Genomic DNA, 22,191 nt, shown 5'->3' on the forward strand with positions numbered 1-22,191 from the left:
GAACTGTACTATGGGATGTGCTTTTTTACAGAAAGAATAGAAATCAAGGAGTGAGAAAATATGTGAGCTAGTTCAAAATGATAAGGAAAATTATATGATAATTAAGTTGTTAATGTTAACATTGTAAATAATGTATGGAGAAAATGAGAGGATGGTTTTTAAATTGACATTAAAAAATTTGAACTGCAGCTGAAAAGGAAAGTGTACATCAAATGGGAAACAGTATATTGATATTTTATAAACATAATTGATGATTTTAATGTGGCCAATACTCATTCAATTTTTGAGTGGACAAAGAAATTAAATGACCAGAATGATGAGAATGAGTGAAGATTATGAGTTGCTGGGGAGCAGAAACCCCTCTTATTCACCAGCATATGTCCAATTTCTGTCATAAAGTAGATGCTCAATAAACATTTCCTGAGAGACCAGCAGGAGGCGTGTAGACAGACCCTGGGCTCCGAACTGATGAGCCTGGGCGGCTGCTACTCTGCTGCAAAAATATCTCTCCCCACCTTCCATTGATATGTCACTTGAATCCATTTGCCCTTCCTTCTGTTTTCCTTCCCTTTTATTCAATTACCTTCTTCCTTGTTCCACTACCTGTTACCAAAGCAAGCCCAACTATGTTTTCTGAGAATTTTGACTAACAGACTACAATACCATTTTATTGCCATCAATTTCATCTGGTCCCAGTCATTCTACCTGCTATGACGATATTCTTCTCTCACTGTGTCCATTTTTCTTCCTACCTCTTTTCGTTTTTTCTCTATTTGAGGTATAAATTATCAATGCTAACTAATTGCAAGCATAAAAGCTGAGATATGCATATGATATAATTTTCCCACATTCACAGATTTTATGTGTCACATATATCATATGCGTGACATGTGATATGTGTATAGGCAAATTATGAGTGCACATGTTATTGTTTTGTTACGTTTTCTAATGTAGTTAAAATGAAAATGCTTGTCTGAAATGTTAACTCCAAAAATTTAGTGTAGGATTTCATATATTAAGAATATCATTTTAAATAATTTAAATAATGTCCAAAATAAAGTTATTAACAACTACTTCTTTCTTTAGAGGAATGTAATCTTACAACTGTAATAAAATTGTGACATCTTTTGTCTATAGGTTACTATATGTATTTGTATATATGTAGTGTGTGTGTGTATATATATATACACATTTTATTTTTGTTTATCTTATATTTTGAAGGGTCACATGATAGCATCCTGTGATGCCCGTGGGGTTACAAAGCTATGGGACTTTCGGAAGCTGTTACCAATTGTGTCCATCGATATAGGTCCAAGTCCTGGCAATGAGGTGAATTTTGATTCATCAGGTAGGATCATTTTTGTCTACTGTTTCTGACTAAGCCAATAATATTAATATTTGTTCTGAAACTATTTTGTTTCTACTTAAACATATGTATTTATATGTAAATGTCTGTTCTTATTATATTATAATATATTACATTATGATATATTTTATCATGTTATGTATAGCATGTCATATGAAAGAATTATATTCATATATTTAAAGTCAGAAATAATAGAGGTGATAATATGTACTAATCTAGATAGCATAGGTTTGTTAGGAGTGCCACACAAAATGTTCGAACCCCCATCCCTCAGAATCACCATCCAAGGTAAGCAAATTGTATTTTCTAAAGGCAAAATAGCTAAGAGAAGAACAAAAGTTTAGCAAAAATGAACTTGAAATATTTTTAGTGTAATAATTTAGTGTTAAAAATTTAATGAATTACCCCATATTGTCTAGAGTTTACAATTAATTTGAAATAAATATTTATCTTATTGTTGCAATTATGTGCTCTGCATTCTGTAATGTTATTATATTTAGTTTTTATTCCACAGTGATATAAATATTATCAATTAGATAAAATATTTTATCTTTGCTGATGAGGAATAGTGTAGCAGCTGATTTTATGAACCACACAATAATTCCAGTTGTCTATTTATAAGGTTAAAAATACAGTTGCATCTGTATCTTTAATGATAGAGTTTATTAAATAATGTATATACATTATTGAATAATAATTTTTTTCTTTGCTATTGTGATACAGGTTTTAAACTATTTTAAGTTTTGAGAATATTTTGAGTCTTTGAGCATTATTTGTGGTAAATCAAAGTTGTGGAGATAGCAAAAACTTGATTTTAGATAAGGAAGTAAAGAATAAATATGAAAAAATATTTTATTTTTTAAGATAATCCATATTAATTCTTTAGTCCAGAAAGTATGAATAAGCCAGGAGTAATTCTAGAGCCAGAAGATAACTGTGTGTTTCTTGGGACTGGTTTCATAATATTGCCATCATGTATCTGAAATTTAGAAAATGGTAAGTTTGTCTTCTTAACAAACTTTGAGTTATAGTCTCATTACAGATTGGCGTAAGAACCACACTAGTAACAATGACTTCTTTAAAAATGTTCTAGTAATATTCTTGTTGTTAAGACATTTATGGTCTGCTAGAATTAAAAAGAGAAAACACTGTTCAAAATAAAAGTCCCAACTATGGGAATTTCATCTTACACTGCAAAAGCCTATTAAAAGTTCCATTTTTAATTTTTGACATAGAAAATCTACATTGATACCATAGCTCCTCTACAGCTTTCACTTGGTTTTCATAAACATTTCACATCCTTAAATCCCATTGTATTTTCTTGAGCTAGCATTCAAGTATTCATGTCTTTGAATTTTGAACTCTGTAATTTCAAAACTTTTGGCTGTACTTCCTAATAATAGAAGTTAAAAGGTGCTTTGAAATACCACACAATTCATAATAGCCATATATTTTATTGTCATTAAATATGTTGCCACTTGCTCTTTACCATCCATGTCATCCAGCCTAAAAGTTATTTGCATACTTAGATAAACATGATTTTAAATAAGTATCAGTACCTGTCTTCTGTCATACAGGTCAGTGTGATTTTAAGGTCCTTCATATAGCAAACCCATTTTTTTCTCTCCATGACTGAAATATACTTGGTGATACACTAATATTAAGAATAGCATAAGAATCAGCAGTGGAACAGCGAGAAATACCGAAGATAACATGTGTGAACGAGGGACTCTAATGAAAACCCTTTATCAGTCTGAAGGAATATGATTTCAACCCAACCTTCCCATCCCTTTGACCATTTCTTTAAGGAACATACCATAATTAGTTTTAGTTCTATGTGTGTGAGAAATTACTGTCATAAGGATTTTCTCATTGAATAATGAGAAATCTGTGCTTCTATACAAGACAAGTCCTCAATGACTCCTCATTTAAAAGGCTGAAATATATCAAAAGTTGAAGAAACTAGGGAAAGCAAACATAAAGTCTAATGAGAGAATGAAGAAAGAGGTGAAAATCACAAACTTAAGTACCAGAAATTATGTTCATCTCAAGAGAGTAGAGTGCAAATTAAGAGCAAAACAAAATTGAAATAAGGATGAGGTATATGGGTCTCTTCTAATTGCATTTATTCAGGAAGAAATTATTTAAAAGAGAAGTATAACAAAATTGTATCATGAAAATATGAGAATAAAATCAAATCTAATTTAGTAATCTCGAAATACACATTCATTTGAATATATATTTATTTCCAGTGGCAAGCCAATATAAGCCTATATGATGTAATCATTTTCAAAAAAAGCAAGAATATAATTGACACTATTGGCAATAATGAACATGTACGGAGAGCTCACATTAGTTATGTCTAACCATTTTTTCTAGTCAAAACTCTGTGATGGAACTAAATTGTGCAGTTATATACACCTAGCGCGTTATTTGTCACAACTTACATAATGTGAGGCCAAGCAATGGTCTGCTGTCTCTGCTGTGCTCTTGGACTATTGAAAACACACGTGTAATGTAATCATCATGTTATGTAACACATGTGGAATTACAAATAGCATCCTATCTTAGATATTTCACATAAGAAATGTGAGTGGTTATTAGATCCTTTAAGTGGCCATTATACAAACAAAAGTTGCTAATAATATTTAATGTCTCTGGATCAGTTTAATTTAAGGGCATCTTAAGGTTATGAGGTGTACTGTTTAAAAAGAGCTGTTTTCTTATGAAATGACAGATCTTTATAAATAAGGGATTTTTCATCACTGCAAATCCAACACAGTATAGAAATAAACTGGAAGTAGAGGTCATTAAAAAGGCTGAAACTGTTATCTATAAGCTTAAATTTCAAATCTTCACATATAACAAAGTTGTCTGTTTATTAACCTCATAAGTAAATATTGTTATAGTGGATTTATAAAAGTATCTATACTAATAAATAGTACCTTATCTGTCTTAAAATAGAGATTATTCACAGAATATTATTTTTAAAATGTAGTTTTGGCAAAAATGTTGGAAAACCAAAGGTGGAGAAAAAGAATATAGACTATTTAATTCAGACCCTCAGGTTTAATCACGTGTTCAGCACCTTTTAGATTTTAGGCACATTACCTATTTTTCCTCATGGAAATAATGGAAGAGACAATTGCCTTGCAGTGTTCTAATGTGGACTCAGAGGGATAATGATATTCTATAATAGGGAACTCTTAGCGTCGTCATCTACCATGTTTTATCCTAGTGCTGAAGGGGTTTGAGAGGTCAACTCACTCATTTTAGGGATGAGAGAAATTCAACATATTGGTGTGCAAGAAAGATCCCTGAGGCTGGGTGCTGCTGTAGAAGGTTTCTAGGGAAAGTATAAATATTAATAAACAAATAATAAAAGAAACAAGAATCAAAACCTCTCTTCTATGTAATATTAAAAATTACTTAGTTAATCAGTAAAGTTATATGTAATGTGATATACGCATATATATTTTCAATCAAGATATAAAGATATAGGAATCATCTCCTAGAGTTTAGCTTTTTCTGTTGCTGTAAAAAATCAGCCTCTCACACATTTTAAAAAAGTTGTATGTGACACAGCATTATTTGCATAATGTTTTATTATCAAATACATTGCTTGTGACAAACACAGATTATCTGTGTTTATAGATACATACATATAGTAGTAGATATTTATAACCCAAGTATTTGTGAAGGGATAAGTGCTCCTTTCTCATTAAACAGAGAGCCTCCTGACAATATAATGCTACACGTTTTTGTGAACATTCACTACTTAAATAATATCTCTCACTTGGCATACTCAAAATGCCATATGTTTCGTCATTCAAAAATTTATTGCTATTTCAGAAAGTGTTAAATGGAATTGCGTAGTGAAAGTAATAAAAATGAACCATGAGAATTTATACACATACTTTTCCACATCTCTCATTTCACCGTGTTTATGTAGTTTAGCAATATTTTTCTCTCTTTTGTAAAACTAATTCCAGTAAATTTGCAAAGAAGTCACATCCTAAGTCCTAAGAAAATGCAGAAGCTGAAGTTTGAGCCAGATGGGCACTTTCCAGTAGAAAGCTTATCAGTATCAGATCATTAAAATGAGCAAAGTTTCCCAACATTATATTCTCCACAATCAGAACCACAACAGAAATGCCAAAATGGGACGAAAATGTGACTCCATTCAAAATGCAAAAGGTATCAGACACCCCCCCAATTTTTCATAACATAATGAGATAACTCTAAAACCTTTGGTTCAAATTTGATTCATCCGTTTCTTCTAGAAAAAACTAAAGTTCATCATTTTTTATTTAAAAGGAAATTTGTAGTTAATTCCCTCTGATAGAAGCAGTATAGTGTAATGGAGAGAACATTTATTTAGAAGTTAGAAGCCCAAGTTTGAATTTTCTCTCCGCTACCTACTAGCAAAATGATCTTGACAAAATTTCCAAATATTTCTGAGCCTCAGACTTTTTTGTATTTAAAATGATAAAAATCTATAGGGACTTCCACTTCCAGACAAGATGTTGTAACAAAGACCAACCAGATTTATTCCTAACCTAAAACAATTGAAAGAAACAAAAATGTATGTACATATATGAAACAAGGGCTTTCAGACATGTAACATTTGGCATTAAAAAACAGTAATACCTGAGAGAGAGAAAGTAAACAAGGTGAGCCCAATGACTGCCCCAGAATATAGCCTGGAGAAAGTTTCTAGGTTTCAACTCAGGGATGAAGGGACTTTTGGCTAACTCCCAGAGTTGAAGAGTCAATGGGTAGTCCAAGAAGGCCAAGGGAGCTTGAGTTTGCAGGGCAGGGTACAGGAGAGTTATGAGCCACACACAGAGAACTGGAGATCTGCAGAGTCCCCTCCAGTCTTCAGCTGGCTAAGAGTGAATACATGAAAGCCTGAGGCCAGAAAAAAATCTATCTTAAGCATTAGAAGGAAAATCCCAGGAGCTCACACAGGCCTAGAAATAATTTGTGTTCCCACCAACAAGAATGGGAAAATCTTGCAATTCAAAAGGATAGCAGGTAAAAAGGGGTTGGCAAACTACTGCCCATGGGCCAGCTTGGCCTCTTTTCATATATGGAGCTTTATTGGAACACAACCTTGCTCATTTATTTATATATTCTCTAAGGCTGTTTTCAAACTGCAACAGCAAGATTGAGTATTTGCAGCAGAGATATCTGGTCTGCAAAGCCTAAAAGATTTACTTTTTTTTTTTTTTTTAAGATGGGGTGCTATGATGTTGCCCAGTCTGTTCTGGAACTCCTGGATGCAAGCAATCTTCCTGCCTCAGCCTCCTGAGAAGCTAGGAAGACAGACAGTTGATACCATGCCTGGGGGTAGCCTAAAATATTTACTATCTTGCTCTTTATATAAAAATAAAATTGCTGAGTTAGAGTGCTCAGAAGAATATTGCCTCCATAGTGAAGCAACATTAACCCACACCTCTGGATCTTGTCCTACACTAAAGTCTTTTGAACCATAGGGTTGGCTCATGTATTGACCTATTTCATTTTCACCCCAACTCAATGAGATTGTTACTCTTGTCCCTGTTTTATAATTGAGAAAACTGAGAGACAAAGACATTAACAAACCCGCTGTCACCTAGCTGATTAAATGTGGAGTTGAAATTCAAATCCAGAGTCTAAACCCAGAGACTAAAATCTGTAAGTTTATATTATTTTGACTCTTATTCTAATAATAGTATTTGGTTTTATATTGATATATGGCATCTGTTAGGAGAAATGATTCATTTGCTATGAATATTGAAATAGTCCCATTAATGACCAGTTGGCAATAGTTGACTCAAAGCTAAGACACGAAATCCTGTTATTGACATTAGTTTTCAATTAGTTGTCTCTGGAAGGAAAAAGTAAAAGAGAATCTCCCTAGTATTACCTTCCAGGTTTCTGATAGGTCTTATGTGCAAGAAGCACTCTCATTTACCTGTGTTTTCCTCCTAGGAGCTAGAACTCAAACCCTACACCACAGTGTAAATTCCTATTCAAGGAATCAGGGCTGAATTTAATTCTCACCATAACTCAATGAGATTGTTATTCTTGCCCCTATTTTATAGTTGAGGAAACTGAGAGACAAAGACAGCCAGCACCTCCAGAGCACTCTTTTGTCTTTTATTTAAGGCCTGGTCTGCTTAAAAATAAACATTAAAAACTGAAATAGGAAAAGAAGAAAGTGGACTGGGCCAGGCATGGTGGCTCACACCTGTAATCCAAGTACTTTAGAAGGCTGAGGAGAGAGGATCTCTTGGCCAGGAGTTTAAGACTAGCCTGGGCAACATAGCAAGATTTGATTTCTACAAAAAAATTCAAAAATAGGCAAGTATGGTGGGACAACAGTAGTCCCAGCTACTCAGGAGGCTGAGGTGGGAAGATCCCTGAGGCCAGGTTGCAGCAAGAGGATACCTGAGCCCAGGTTGCAGTCAACTATGTTCCTGCCACTGTACTCTAACCTGAGTGAGTGAATGAGACCCTGTCTCTAAAAAACAAACAAAAAAGAACAAGAAAGCAAGCCAACTTTTTTTATCTCTAAAGCATAAGGCAGAGCCAAACTAAGATGCTCTTCCTAAGAACAAGCCCATTCTACGACATCTGGACACAGAGCTGTAAGAGGAGAGATAAAATACAAGAGAGAAAAGGTGACCAGGTGGTCCTACTGAATTACTTTATAATCCCATTATTTCATTCCCTGTTGAGTGACTATTGTATATGCAAATCCATTTTGTTCTTAAGTAGAATTTGGGCCTCACTGATTCTGGAGAAAGGAACTGGAGAAACTGAAGGATGTCAGACTGTGTAGCTCTTTGGATACACAAGTCTATGACTAATACCTGGAATGAGTTATGCTATGCTCCAGGAATCATGCTTCCTTTTTCAAGCACTGCAGCACATGAGTTGGGTTTCCTTCCTCCCATTTTAAAGTTTTAAGAGATTTAATTCCATGTGTGTATTAATAAATACGCATGTTTTTACAGTTCTATAAAAGCCAGAATTGCATTTCATTAAAATGTAATTTTAATGTAATGTAAATTAACTGCACAGGAAAAAAAACTATTATTATGCTTTATCTGTAAGTTTAACTATTTTTCTCTTTGATTTTGTCTTCTTATCCACTGGGCTAGAAGTAATTTTATTTATCTGCCAGCAAGTATGGAAAATAACATATTAATAATAATGGGGACACCTTGAAAACTTTAACTAAAAACAACCAAAAATATATTAATTTAGGGATAATAGTCATAGTTGTGCAGTTTTATAACCATAAACCTGTTCTGATTTGTATAACGTCCATTCCGATTGGTTGGTGATCATGCCATATCAGTTATTAAATATTTAGACTATTATCCCAATGATGACTCATAAATTATGAGAACTAAAATGCATTTCAATTGCATGATTTTTGATAGATTAATATAAATTAAAGTTACTGACTTCTACAACATATAATTTATACAGGAAACTAAGTCTTGTTCCTTTCTGATATCAGGTTTAAAAGATTGTACACTTAATCTAATGATAACATCATTGCACAAATTATGAATCCTCCCTTTTGTAATTGTCTTCACAACTTTAGGAATAATATTTTAAGTTTCCCCAATACCCACAAATCTTTTATCTGAGTCTGGACTGAATTTTCAGAAACACTGAGAAATTATTCCTGTCTCCATCAGAAAAGGACATTTGAATCAAGAAAAAACGAGGGTCTAAACAGTAAAATTGTTGTTCATCTGTGATTTGTAATATGAAATTGAGTAGGTCACTTAACCTCTCTTTACCTCAACTTTATCATGAATAAAATAAGCAGTTTTGGTTGGGTGACTTTATCGATTGGGTTTACAGCCTAAGTTTTAAACAATTGCATTTTTTCCTATGTTTAGAATAATTATAACATGATATCCTGAGTAAAAAATAATATTCTAAAATAAAATTTAAATGCTCCTCTATGATATTTGAAACTTGAAAACACATCAAAATGTAAGTAAAACAGTCCACTTTTCCTTGATCCAAAACAGAAATAAAATTTGATATAAAAATATTTAAAAATTGAGCCCCAAACATAAATGGCAGCTGTATTGCTCAGCAAGACTAAATTGTTTTTCTCGCATACCTCACAACACAGTCTCTGTAGCAACAGGAATTTTGAACAAAATTGCATAAATTCCAACATTTTAATAAATTAAATTAATGACTGGATCAAAGTCTTCTTACAGGACTATATAAGAACCTGACTCATTCTGATTAAATCAGAGCAGAAAAATAACTTTACAAATTGCAGCGTTATGCAGGTGCAATCAAAGAAGTGTCATTTATTGATTCCTCAATTTTGGGTAGCATCTTTAAAATAGGTACATTTATAATTTTTGTTTAGTGCTCTGATACAGTTACATAAAGGTATAATTGTAATGATATAATTGGAACGTTATAGGTATAGACAATCAAAAGGTGCTTGGAAATATTTTCTTTCTTAAATACCTCCTTGGGAATTGCTTACAAACCAATTATATAATGATGCACACAGTTATACAAAAACAATTTAAATCTAGCACATGCCCAAATAATGATGAATTCTAAATTCGTGTAAACATATTTAGTGAAGATTTACTTTGTGGTATTTATGTAAGAAACATTTTTAAAGGCATTTATAGTAAATATATGTATATAAACAATGTGCTAATGCCAAATTATTTTTCAACACATTTAAGAAATTCAAAAAGATTTGTATTTATGTGGCAAGTATGAGAAATTAGTTGCATAACTATACACATCTTAATATCTTCTAGACAAGAAACTACTCCAGTGCATATAATTAGCTATGCTGGTATGTTTGCAGATTTAATAAAAATTGCATGTATAAGCTGGCATAGGTCGTTTTGAAACATGAAAAGATGACATTCTTCATACGTATTTTAATCAATATAAATATATACAAAGAAAGAAGAGATAATTAGACCTTTTACTTTTTTTCTAAGGAGCAGTTATTATATTTAAGAGCAATGTGTTATTTAAATCTAATAGCATATACTAGTCATTAGATTGAAAATCAATAGTTAAAATTTGCAGTGCACACATACTGTGTGACCCAAAGTCAAGTAGCTAAAGAATTTGTCTTCTTTTTAATAGACTGTGTATACAAAATTGAATAGATAATCATCTTTAGTCTGCCAACCTGATACTTTTTAATAGGATAATCCTTTAAGGGAAGCTGTAGTTCAACAGATGTGCAAATCAAATCAACCCAGAACAAACAGCACACTACTCTTGTAGTTAGAGCCTGCACAGTTTGCACTTGTGATAACTTGCAGTTATATTTATCTAAAATTGAATTTCAAACTATATTCAAATATGATTTACTCAAATCTGATTGAGCTCAGAAGTATGTTTTCTCACTTGTTCTATAAGAGAAGTATAAATAAAAATTGTTTAAAATCATCTTCATGTAACATCTCCTACCATGCACTCTATCACGAATAGAAAAAATAATTGAAAGGAATAAATAGCATATTGTTATTATGTAAATCAATACTCTGTAAATATTTTGAAATAATGATAAGCATCTTTGAATAATAGACATACATTTCAGACTGTGTCTTCTATCCAAAAATGTTATCATTTCCTCTTTTGTATTTCTGTTGGTCTAACGGTGAGAATTATGTTAATTCAGTTGACAAATATTTAGTGTAAGCCTACTATGTGCCAGGTAGTGTTCTAAATTGTAGGATTCAGTGATAAAGAGATAGATAATATTCTATTCACAAAGCAAATTGAGACAATAAACATGAATTTGTAGGTAATGACTAGGAGTATTGCAAACAAACTGTTCCATATGTTATGTGCTACGTGTGTCATCTGAGTGCTGTTTGTAAAGAATAGCATGTATTTGAAGGTGGAGAAAAAAGATGGGCACTCCTATAATATTAACTATGTAACCACCTATTTATCTTCTAATGAACTCAGTTAAATTAATGGACTCAGTAATTAGTGTAAGTTTTGATTATTATGCTTTCTTGTTTTATCCTTTATACCTTCCATAATGTTTGATTTTTTTCTTGTATTTATACTACTTTAGGAACCATTTCTCCTTACCCAAATTTGGTTGTAATAATGGATCTTTCTGCTACTTCTGCTTATTTTCCTTCTACTTCTTTTGCTCTTCTTACTCCTCCTTAGCTCCTTTCTCTTTAATCATTTTATCCTCCTTTATTTTTTCTTTTTCCTCAGGTACAAATAACTGAGTTAATCATACTTCTCAGTATATGATAGACAAGTATCTTTGAATTTTATTATTATTCTCCTTTCATATCCTATTCCTACTTTTATGCTTTCCCATTCTCCATGGAAGTTTTTAAATGTCTTTAATATGTTTTCTTAGATCTGCAGATATCCTTGAAGAAAGTATACATAGAGAAAATTATTTTGTGTATTTATGTATCTAAGATTTCTAAAAACTATATTTTGCTATGCATTCCATTCAATTTCTTGCTTTTTCACTTTACAGCCTGTTCTTACATTTTACCCATATTAATATATGCCTATCAATCTTATCAATTCTGTTTACTTGATAGTATTTCATATTATTCATCTTACTACTTCATTTACCTTTAATTACCTCCTAAGAGCCCTATCTCCAAATATAATCACATTGGTGTTAGGGCTTCACACATAAATTTCAATGAGCACACGATTTGGTCCATAGCGCCACCAGATATTGAGAAGGAGAAATTGTGAAGATGCAAAGCTAGTATAGTGATTCTGAAGACCACTGTGGTAGTGCTTAGTGAAATTAAATAAGGTACACACTGTTATAGCAATTCCACCCCAGGTTATATATCACAAAGAAATACTCACAGAAGTCAATCACAGAGATATGTACAAGAGTGTTTAGTGCAGAATGCCTTTAGGTAGCAGAAGGCTTGTACGGAAATTATGCATCCGTCATTATAGCAATGGATAAATAAAATAATGAAGTAATAAGAATGGGGTTCTAATCCAATTAGACTGGTGGTTTTATAAGAGTTTTCTCCATGCCAACTGGGGAAAGGTCACCTGAGAATACAGACAGAAGTGGCCCTCTGTAAGCCAGGAAGAGAGCCTTCACCCAGAACCTCACCATTCTGGCACCCTAATCACAGACTTCCAGCCTTCAGAACTTAAAAAAAAAAAAAAAAATCTGTTGTTTAAGCCACCCAGGCTATGGTATTTTAAAATGCCAGCCTAAGAGGAAAAATATAGGTTGTATTTGGTTTTCTAGTTCTGGAAGTATAGGGAGCATTGATATATTTGCATTTCTCTAATTACCAGAGATGCTGACCGTCAGTTTACTTATCTGCCAGTCTTTCATGCTTCCTCATCTGGGAACTGTCTGCCTGTTTTCACTATTGAATTTCTTGTCTCTTGAGACTTACTAATTTTGCAATAATTATGTATTAACCTATTGTTGGTATTAAATGTTGTAAATTTCTCTCAAACAGAAATTTGCTGATTTCATCTAGAATGTCTTTTATTAAATTGAAATATTTAGATTATATCGAGTCAATTGTTCAGCTCCCACTTGTAAGTGAGAACATGAGGTGTCTGTGTCTGGTTTTCTGTTCCTGCATTAGTTTGCTGAAGATAATGGCTTCCAGCTCCATCCATGTTCCTGCAAAGGACATGATCTTGTTCCTTTTTATGGCTGCATACTATTCCACGGTATAGCTGTACCACATTTTCTTTATCCAGTCTATTGTTGATGGGCATTTAGGTTGACTTCATGATTTTGCTATTGTAAATAGTGCTGCAGTGAACATATGTATTCATGTATCTTTGTAATAGAATGATTTATGTTCCTTTGGATATATACCCAGTAATGGGATTACTGGATCAAATGGTATTTCAGGTTCCGGATCTCTGAGGAATTGCCACACCATCTTCCACAATGGTTGAACTTAGTTACATTCCCACCAACAGTGTAAAAGCATTCTTATTTCTACACAACCTCACCAACATCTGTTGTTTCTTGACTTTTTAATAATTGCCATTCTGACTGGCATGAGATGGTATCTCATTGTGGTTTTGATTTGCCTTTCTCTAATGATCAGTGATATTAAGCTTTTTCTCACATGTTTGTTGGTGGCATGACTGTCTTCTTTTGAGAAGTGTCTGTTGAAGAGTGAGAACCCATGGACACAGGGAGAGGAACAACACACACTGGGGCCTGTAGAGGGGTGGGGTTGATGGGGAGAGAGAGCATTAGGAAAAATAGCTAACGCATGCTGGGCTTAATACTTAGGTGATGGGTTGATAGGTGCAGCAAACCACTGTGGCACACTTTTACCTATGTAACAAACCTGTACATTCTGCACATGTACTCCAGAACTTAAAAATGATAACTTAAAAAATAAATTTAATTTTTTAAAAAAAGATTAAATAGAGTCAAAACTATTTTGTTTGTCTTTGTATTTTTTTGGAGGAGGGAGTGCTAAAGAATATCAACCCTGCTGTTAGGTCACAAAAACATTCTCCTCTTCTAGCATCCTTCTCTTTTAGCTTTACGTTGTTACCTTTTACATTTTAGGTCTTTAATTCAAGGTGCAAGGGAGTGTTATCAGTCCATTTTTCCTGCAATAACAAACCAACCCAGGATTTTCCTGACTTACAGAAGCATTTGTTTCTCATTCCCTTATCAGAAAGCTTCAGGACAGCTCAAGGCTGACATGCTTTCCTGGGCTCAGCCTAATGCCGTGTGTCTTATTTCAGATCCCAGCACCTTTCTGTGGGACATGTCCTCATAGAATGAGCAGGACAAATGAAAAACCAAACTGTGCAATCACATTTAAATCTTTTTTGAGATGTCACAAATTTTAAGTCTGCTTAACATTCCATTGACTATAAGAAGCTCATAGCAAGTTATGAACCAACCACAAAACCACTGAGATAGGGACTTATATCCTATTACTACAGATATCAAGGACAAGTTTCATGATAATAGGTGGAGATTTTTAAACCTATTACAGGGAAGAAGTAAGTATTGGGAACAATAATTCAATGATTATAGTGGGAGATTCAACTTTATTTCTCTTTCTAATAAGTCAGTTTTCTTAACACCATCTACTCTACTATTGAAACTTGCCTCATTGATTTGTGATGCTACTTTTATTAGAGATCAACTTCAAACCAACAGACACATCATTTTCTCAATTTTCTTTTCTAATATGTTGGTAACATTACCTGTTTCTGACCTAGCACGATAATTATTTGTTGCTGTGATGTTCTAGTATTGTCTACTTAATATCTAAATGAAGCCACCGTCTTTGTACTTCTTTTTAAAAAGTATTCATTGAGTTTTCTATTTCTTGAGACTTTTAGAGTTATCCCTTTTAAAATTTCAAATTGTATTTCAATCTGTCAGAGAACATGATCTGCATTAAGCTCATCTTCTATGCAAATATAGATAATTTGTTCACTGCCCCTTGTTTAGGCAAACAAATGCATTTCTGTGCAGCAATTGGTTGATTAAAAAAAATTTATAGAACTTTCAGTTTAGCTTATTAGCTAGTTATTCAAATAATTTATACAATTTCTTATTTTTTAACTGCTTGAGATCTCTGTTTCTGGCATTCATATATTAAAATCCTTAACCACAAATGGTAACTAATTTATCCATATAAATCTGTCAGTTTTCACTGTATGTATTTTGAGGCTATGTTCCCAGATACATATATATGCATAATCATTATACATTCTTGGTCTTTTTTCCCTTTGTCAAATATAACATCTCTTTCATGTGATTTTGCCTTAAGTTCTATTTTGTCTCACATTAAAGTTGGAAAACTTTTTTATGTCATATTTTCCAAGTAATCTTTTCCATACCTTTACTTTCCATACCTTTTTATGGAAATTTGTTTTTATTTATTTTTGTTTTTCCCTCCAATCTAATAATTACATTTTTGAGATGGTTAATTTACTCATAATAGTTGCATTGTTTCCCACATCAATATGCTTGGTTAGAAAAATTTTTGTATTGTTCAGTATTCTCCAGAGAAATAGAACCAACATGTGTGTGTATATATGAGAATATATGTGTATGCGTATATGTGTGTGTGTATATATATACATATATATATAGAGAGAGAGAGAGGAAGAGATTTATTTATTAGCTTATGTGATTGTGGGGGCTGGCAATTGTGAATTCGCAGGTTAGGTGAACAGTTTAAAGGCTCAGAAAAAGTTGATATTGCAGCTTGAGTCCACAGGTAGTATGGAAGCAGAATTCCTTCTTTCTTGAGGGACCTTAGTCTTTCTTTATTAAGGCTTTCAACTGATTGGATGAAATCATTGGATTGGATGAGGCCCACTCACATTATGGAGGGTAATCTGCTTTACCCAAAGTCTATGAATTCAAATACTAATCATATCTTTTTTAAAAATAACCGTACAACATTAAATACACTAGTGTTTGACCAAATACAATGGCCTATCCAAATTGACATATAAAATTAACCATCACAACACTACATTGTGATTGTCTTGATCTTGTCTTTCCCTTGATGATCTTATTTCTTTCAGGAAACATTTACTATGCCCTATTCTAGGCAGTAAAAATAGAGCAATGAAAAAATACGTACATACATACATACATATATATATATAATATATCTGCTCTCATAGAACTTACATTCTACTTGAGAAAGAAGGTTCAGTGAATGGGAGGTAGATGATAAATAACTACTGAAATTAATGCCAACATATTTGCCAAGTGGTGATAAGTCTCATGAAAAATTAAGACAAGTTAAGAGAACAAAGAGTGATGAAGTGGAATATTACTTTAGAAAGGATGTTCTGAGATTACTTCTCTATGAAGTGATACACATGAGTAGACACCTGAATGAATTGAGGGAATCAGTCAAATGGTTATCAGCAGGAAGAGCATTTCAGAAAAAAACAGCAGTGCAAAAGATTTAAATCTAAATTATGCTTTTTGTGAGTGAGATTGGATGAGGAAAACTATGAGAGATGAATCAAAGTGTTAGCCAAGGGGCAGATTATGGATGCTCTTGACTGTGGCACCAACGCTGGTCTTTATTCTAAAAAGAAGAAATAATTATAAGTTAGCTCAATTTTTTTAAATGCATGTACATTTGATGGGGTATAGGTAAATTAAAATCTTGCCAAGAGACCAACACATGCAACTTAAAAGAGAGGTAATATATTTGATCTCAAATAAAAGAACAATCAATGAATTGGTTTGCTATTAATTGTGGATGATCAATCCACAGCAAATCATTCCTATTTATGTCTAAAGACATGGTGGTACTTACATCATAGACTTAACAGTATAAAATAGTGAAGAAATTTAAATGCTCCGGACACTGCTAAGAGACAGCAATTGATAACATCATGTAATGAAAAATTTTGTAAACTACTCTTACATTCCTGTATAAAGACTATTAGAGGTTCTGCTGAGGAACAGATAGTTAATGAATTTGCTACTTTCTAGTCTCGTATCAGTGGACAATTTCTCCCTCTTTACTGTACGGAAATTTAGAATATGTAGACATTTTGATGTTGATAACATTTAGAAGTGCTTAATTGTTAGTATTATCAGCCTGACAGAGATAGGTTTTATTAAATTAGTTTGAGAGTCTCCTTGAAGATATTTGCATCTGCATAAGTTTGCATGAAACGAAGTTTGCATTTTAGTGGGAAAACTATTATATCCATGAGAATTTTGGAGTATTTTGCTTTTTCTTTCTGGAACTTTGAAGCAATGGGAAATAGTGCTTAGAAACCTCATCTCAACATGGGAGGCCTCTTGGTAATAATACCTGTATCTGCATAACCGTTTGTAGGTTTTAATCTAATTCATTCCAGCAGCATATCGTCTAATGCCTAGTCCTGTTGTTTTCTCATGATCAAAAATGACCTATTTTAAAATACTTCACATCACCATCCGTTTTATTTATTTATTTATTTATTTATTTATTTATTTATTTATTTTTGCCAAAATGGATATCTAGTTTGTTTTAAGACACTTTCATTCAGTCATATTTCTAGATTTGTTACCTCCATTCTTCCTCTGCCTGGATCTAAACTATTCTATCACTTTTCTCTGTCCCCACTGCCCCTGACCCCTTGAAATCATAGTCCCAGTTAAACTTTGCTACTTATAAGACAGGCTTGACCTGGCTTTGGGACAGCCAACTGATCATAACTTGGTGAATATCCTGTTGAGAGTAGTACTTATAACCCCATCATGTGTCAGTCAACCAGAGTAGCATGCTGCTCCACTATTTTCATTAATGAAGGCAGAATTTGTGTTAACAAAGCCATATTTGCTACAATTCAGTCAATTAGCTTTCTTATGTGAAAAAAATGAGTTTCTCATTTAGGTGCTTAATGTTAAAATAAAGAGAGCATTATTCATACTAATTATAAAATAATTCAAAAAGACATCTCTAGACACCAATCAGGAAAAGATAATCACTGAAGATTATCTGAAAATAAATTAAATGTCTAAGCATAAGGCTTGTTCAAATATAATATCTCAAATCCATGCAATGGATTACCATGTGACTATTAACATATCATAAATGTGCATATAATGAAATACAAAGATAGATTTTCGTAGTACATAGTGAAAACAAAGGCACTGGAAAAATGGGATATAGGATGTAACTTCATAATAATTATCTAGATAGAGAGGTATATAGACAGGATGCTCTGCTGCTCATTCTCTATTGGCCCCATTCCTCCACTCATCCATTCTATGTTCTTCTCTGCTTTCCTCTTTTCCCTGGGAGGCTGACTTGCCCATTGACTTGTGTTTGGAATTGACCAATGGGAGCCACCTACAGGAGAATGAAGGGCAGGCAGACAGGGAGTTTGGAGCATCTACTCCCTCCACGTCCCCTGGGCTCGGGTGCGCTCACACAGTGGCTGCATTACTCTCCAGCTACAGCTCCCATCAGGCCTACTTACTCCTGAGACTCTTGTTCTCAGCCATGCGCCTGGTAGGCCATTTTCTCTCCTCAAGTCTAGTGTCTGTAACAACTCCTCACTGCTTCTAATTTACATATGTATTTCCTTAATGTATTCCTCTATCTTTATCCCTTGGTAAATATTTAGTCCCTTCATTAATAAGTCTCTTTGAAACTTCCCTCTGAGTGTGGGCTCTTTGTTTCCTGCTGGGGCGCTGACCAACACAGGTGCTCATAAAAGGCCTGGCATGCTAACCACTACAATATACGTAGGCATTCTCTGAGAATTTTTGTTGCCTTTTGTTCTAAATTTTCTAAAGTGAATATATAACAAGTTTTCAATATTAAGAAGATCAAGTAAAAATGTTTCTGTACATGAAAGGGAAAAAAATGAAAATAAATAATGCTAGTATGAAACCAAGAAGAGCTGGTATCTTTTTAACTTGTTTTAATTGACCATATTGGTCCTAAGGACCTCCCACATCTAACACTAAGTCCTACCCATCTCCTCCCAAATGAGCTAGAAAGAGAGGAGGAGAAGGGCAGATGAAGAAGATTCAGCTGAAACCAAGTGAAAGTTAGCATTTATACCTACTGGAAGTTAATAAAGCTTAGTTCCTTGGACTTCACATATGTCTGGACTTCCACTCTACTGTCAGGTTTAAAACATTTAAGTAGCATAATTCTAACTCCAGGTCTGTTCCTCCTTCCTGTCCCCTGTGTGAAAGTCCTATCTATCTTGCTAACTGGTGTCGCTGAATAGCCTCTACTTGTGGCCCTCTCCTTGGAAAAACTTGTCGTCTAGTCACACAGGTTCTTCCATCTATCACTGCCAGCAGACAGCACCAACAGTGGAGGCCGGAGTTCCCGCAGTGCTTCCAGTAATTAGGTGGGCAGGGTTCATTCACTGTGGGGAGTGTTAGGACACCCATGAGCCAACAAATTTGTGTTATGTGTTTAGCTCGGCCTTATCACATTACAGCTGCTATTCTGTTCTCCCTATTAATCCCATGCCTTTTCCTGGGGGTGGTTCCAAACCGGAGAAGGAAAGGAAAGGGTAGTTTACTGATGTTCTCAAATCCCAATAACATTTAGATCCTTTCTATATGCCCACAGAAGGCACTATTCTTTTAAATGTGTATTTTTGTTATTCTAAATGTCTTATAATTACTGTAGTCATTTTTGAAAAGAATATGAAACATGTAAAAGAAAAATCATATGAACTCATAGTTAATAATTTGTATACTTTTTATGAAACTGTAAAGTTATATAATATATATTTGCTAATACAGTGTTTTCAATCTAATTATATACTTTTTTATTTTAAGTATGTATAGGGACAGTAGAACAGTTAGGAACAAAGGCCTCCAGAGTGACACTAACTGGTTTTGAATCTAGATTCTACCACTTACTCATTCTCTAACCTTAGACAACTTCCTTAATTTTTCTTTTCTTTTTCTTTTTTTCTTTCTTTTTTTTTTTTTTTTTTTTTGGAGACAGAGTCTTGCTGTGTCACCCAGGCTAGAGTGCAGCAGTGCCATCTGAGCTCACTGCAGCCTTTGCCTCCCAAGGTCAAATGATTCTTCCACCTCAGCCTTCCGAATAGCTGGGATTACAGGTGTGCACTACCACACCCAGATAATTTTTGTATTTTTTAGTAGAGATGGAGATACACCATATTTGCCAGGCTGATCTCGAACTCCTGACCTCAAGTGATCTGCCCGCCTCAGCCTTCCAAAGTACTAGAATTACAAGTGTGAATTACACTGCACCTAGACAGTTCTGTAATTTTTCTATGCTTAAGTTTTCTCCTTTGTAAAATTAGAATAACAAAATAGTACATGCTGTTTCTTGTGAGCCTCAATGAAATATTCATATAAACATGGTGAATAAGGTATAAGTCTCTGCCCTTATTGTTTACACAAAGAAGCAGAAAATTAACTACCTCTTTCTTTCTGTCTCTGTCTGTCTCACACATGACACGCATGCACACACACACACACACATTCATAAATGGTATAAGCAAAATAAAGCCATGTTAAGTATACAGAGTGAAGGAGTGGATAGTCATATTTTAGATAAGATGTGCAGGAAAGGCCTCAGAAAAAGTAACTTTCATAACTGAGGAAGCAAGTCATGCACAGGTCTTGGCAAGAACATATCAGGCCGAAAGTTCCGGGAGGCAGACCTTTAGTTAAAATAATGTTGCAGAGGTACACGTGATTAGAGTGGAATGAATAAGGAAATTAAGATAACGATGAATGGATTACCTGAGAGCAAAGGGGAACAAAACTCCCAGGACCAGACTCAGTATCTGAGAACTTCCAAAGGATGTGGTACTATTTTACTTACTGGTGGGAAACTGTGACAAGGCAGCCTGAGCAAGTGTTGTTACTTCAAACTCAGCTATTTCACCAGCAGGGTTTTGTCTATGGGATACTACAATTAAACATTGAATTAAACGTTCTATGTGGTTTCCAAAACTAATTCATTATGATTGTGTATGATGTATCCCAATGTTTTCTATTAATGGTTTCCAGAAACACCATCTTTCTTTTGTAGGTTAAAACATTATCATATGAAATAAGATGCCCAGAAAAGAGCTTGTTATATCATGTAACTCATAATTTGATAATCCTGGAGTATTGATAATTAAATTGAAAAAGTCATTATTTCTTGGACTATAATAGTATCTGAGGTGTAAATTAATGTATTTATTTGTTACTAATGAATATAGTTTAATTTTGTACCACTTTAACTCTCTATTTTGTGTTAAAAAGGAACACAATCATAATTTGACTCATTTATTCAAAGGAAGTAAATTGAAATTCAAAGTGTTGAGCTTAAAAGTGAGTTGGTTAGTGTTTATTTTAACTTTCTTTTGAGCATTTCTGTCCCAAAAGCCAGCCAGTACTTTGCATTTTGGTCATTTTTCTTTTGCTGAGATAATGAGGGTGGGGACTCTTTACAACTGCAGGCAATTGCTTTGAGCTCTGAGCACTTTGAAGAGATTAGTCCCATTGATATTCTCTCCATTTTTTTGGAGAGAAATGCTGCCTTCCCTTGAGTGTAAGACGAACAGCTATTGAATAGAAACTGCTTTTGTCTGGCAGATAGTATGGTCATAAATATTCTCTTCTTAAAGGCATATATACAACATTAGAAAGTTATCTAAGATGATTGGTAGCCTCATTACACTGACTTGTTAATAATGTTTAAACTTTCTGTTATATTTGGTCTCATTTACCTGGAAAGTATCCTTAAAGGGTTAGAGCCTAGACTGTATTGTTATTAAGCCAGTAAACTTGGTGATGAACAAGTTAATTATCCTGGGGATAAAAAGGGAAAATGGCATAATTTCTGCCAGCAATACAGTGAAAAATACATGATTGAACTATTTGGAGGCCTGCCCACTCAGTAGGACTTAGCTGGCCAGTAACCTGATATCTCTGGTGTGAGTTCATCAAAGACTTTGATCTAAAATTGTTACAGAATGCTAAAATTCAGATGAAGCCATATAAATAATATAAATTTTATACCACTTGACTCCACATGCATTATGTTGTTCTTTCAGAGAGATTCAATTAGCAAAATTATCAATTCAAATGACTTTTCTGTCACTAAAAAAAATGCCTTTTGTGGGAGACGGATACACACACACGTATGTGCGTACACATATATGCACACATATATAAAAATTAAAACAAAATTAAATATATATATTTAATTTCATTGCTGCAGTTCTACCTAGTGTCTCGCGTAAATACAAGATCTTCATCTACTGATTAGCTTGCAGACAATCGGATAGATACTAAAACCTTCTGAAGGTCATCATAACCT

At 33.7% G+C, this 22,191-nt stretch overlaps 1 protein-coding gene across 3 annotated transcripts in view; it reads left to right on the forward strand.

Annotated features, from left to right (window-relative positions):
• LOC105481157 (sperm associated antigen 16) overlaps window positions 1–22,191 on the forward strand; it is a 1,164,883-nt gene that overhangs the window by 898,178 nt on the left and 244,514 nt on the right. For all 3 annotated transcript variants that reach the window (XM_071073329.1, XM_011740504.2, XM_011740505.3), the window contains exon 15: window positions 1,222–1,348. In XM_071073329.1, coding sequence (XP_070929430.1) covers window positions 1,222–1,348 — 127 coding nt within the window. The remainder of the gene's footprint in view (window positions 1–1,221; window positions 1,349–22,191) is intronic.

The sequence above is a fragment of the Macaca nemestrina genome, chromosome 11 (assembly GCF_043159975.1).
Source record: "Macaca nemestrina isolate mMacNem1 chromosome 11, mMacNem.hap1, whole genome shotgun sequence".
NCBI classification, from domain to species: Eukaryota; Metazoa; Chordata; class Mammalia; order Primates; family Cercopithecidae; genus Macaca; species Macaca nemestrina.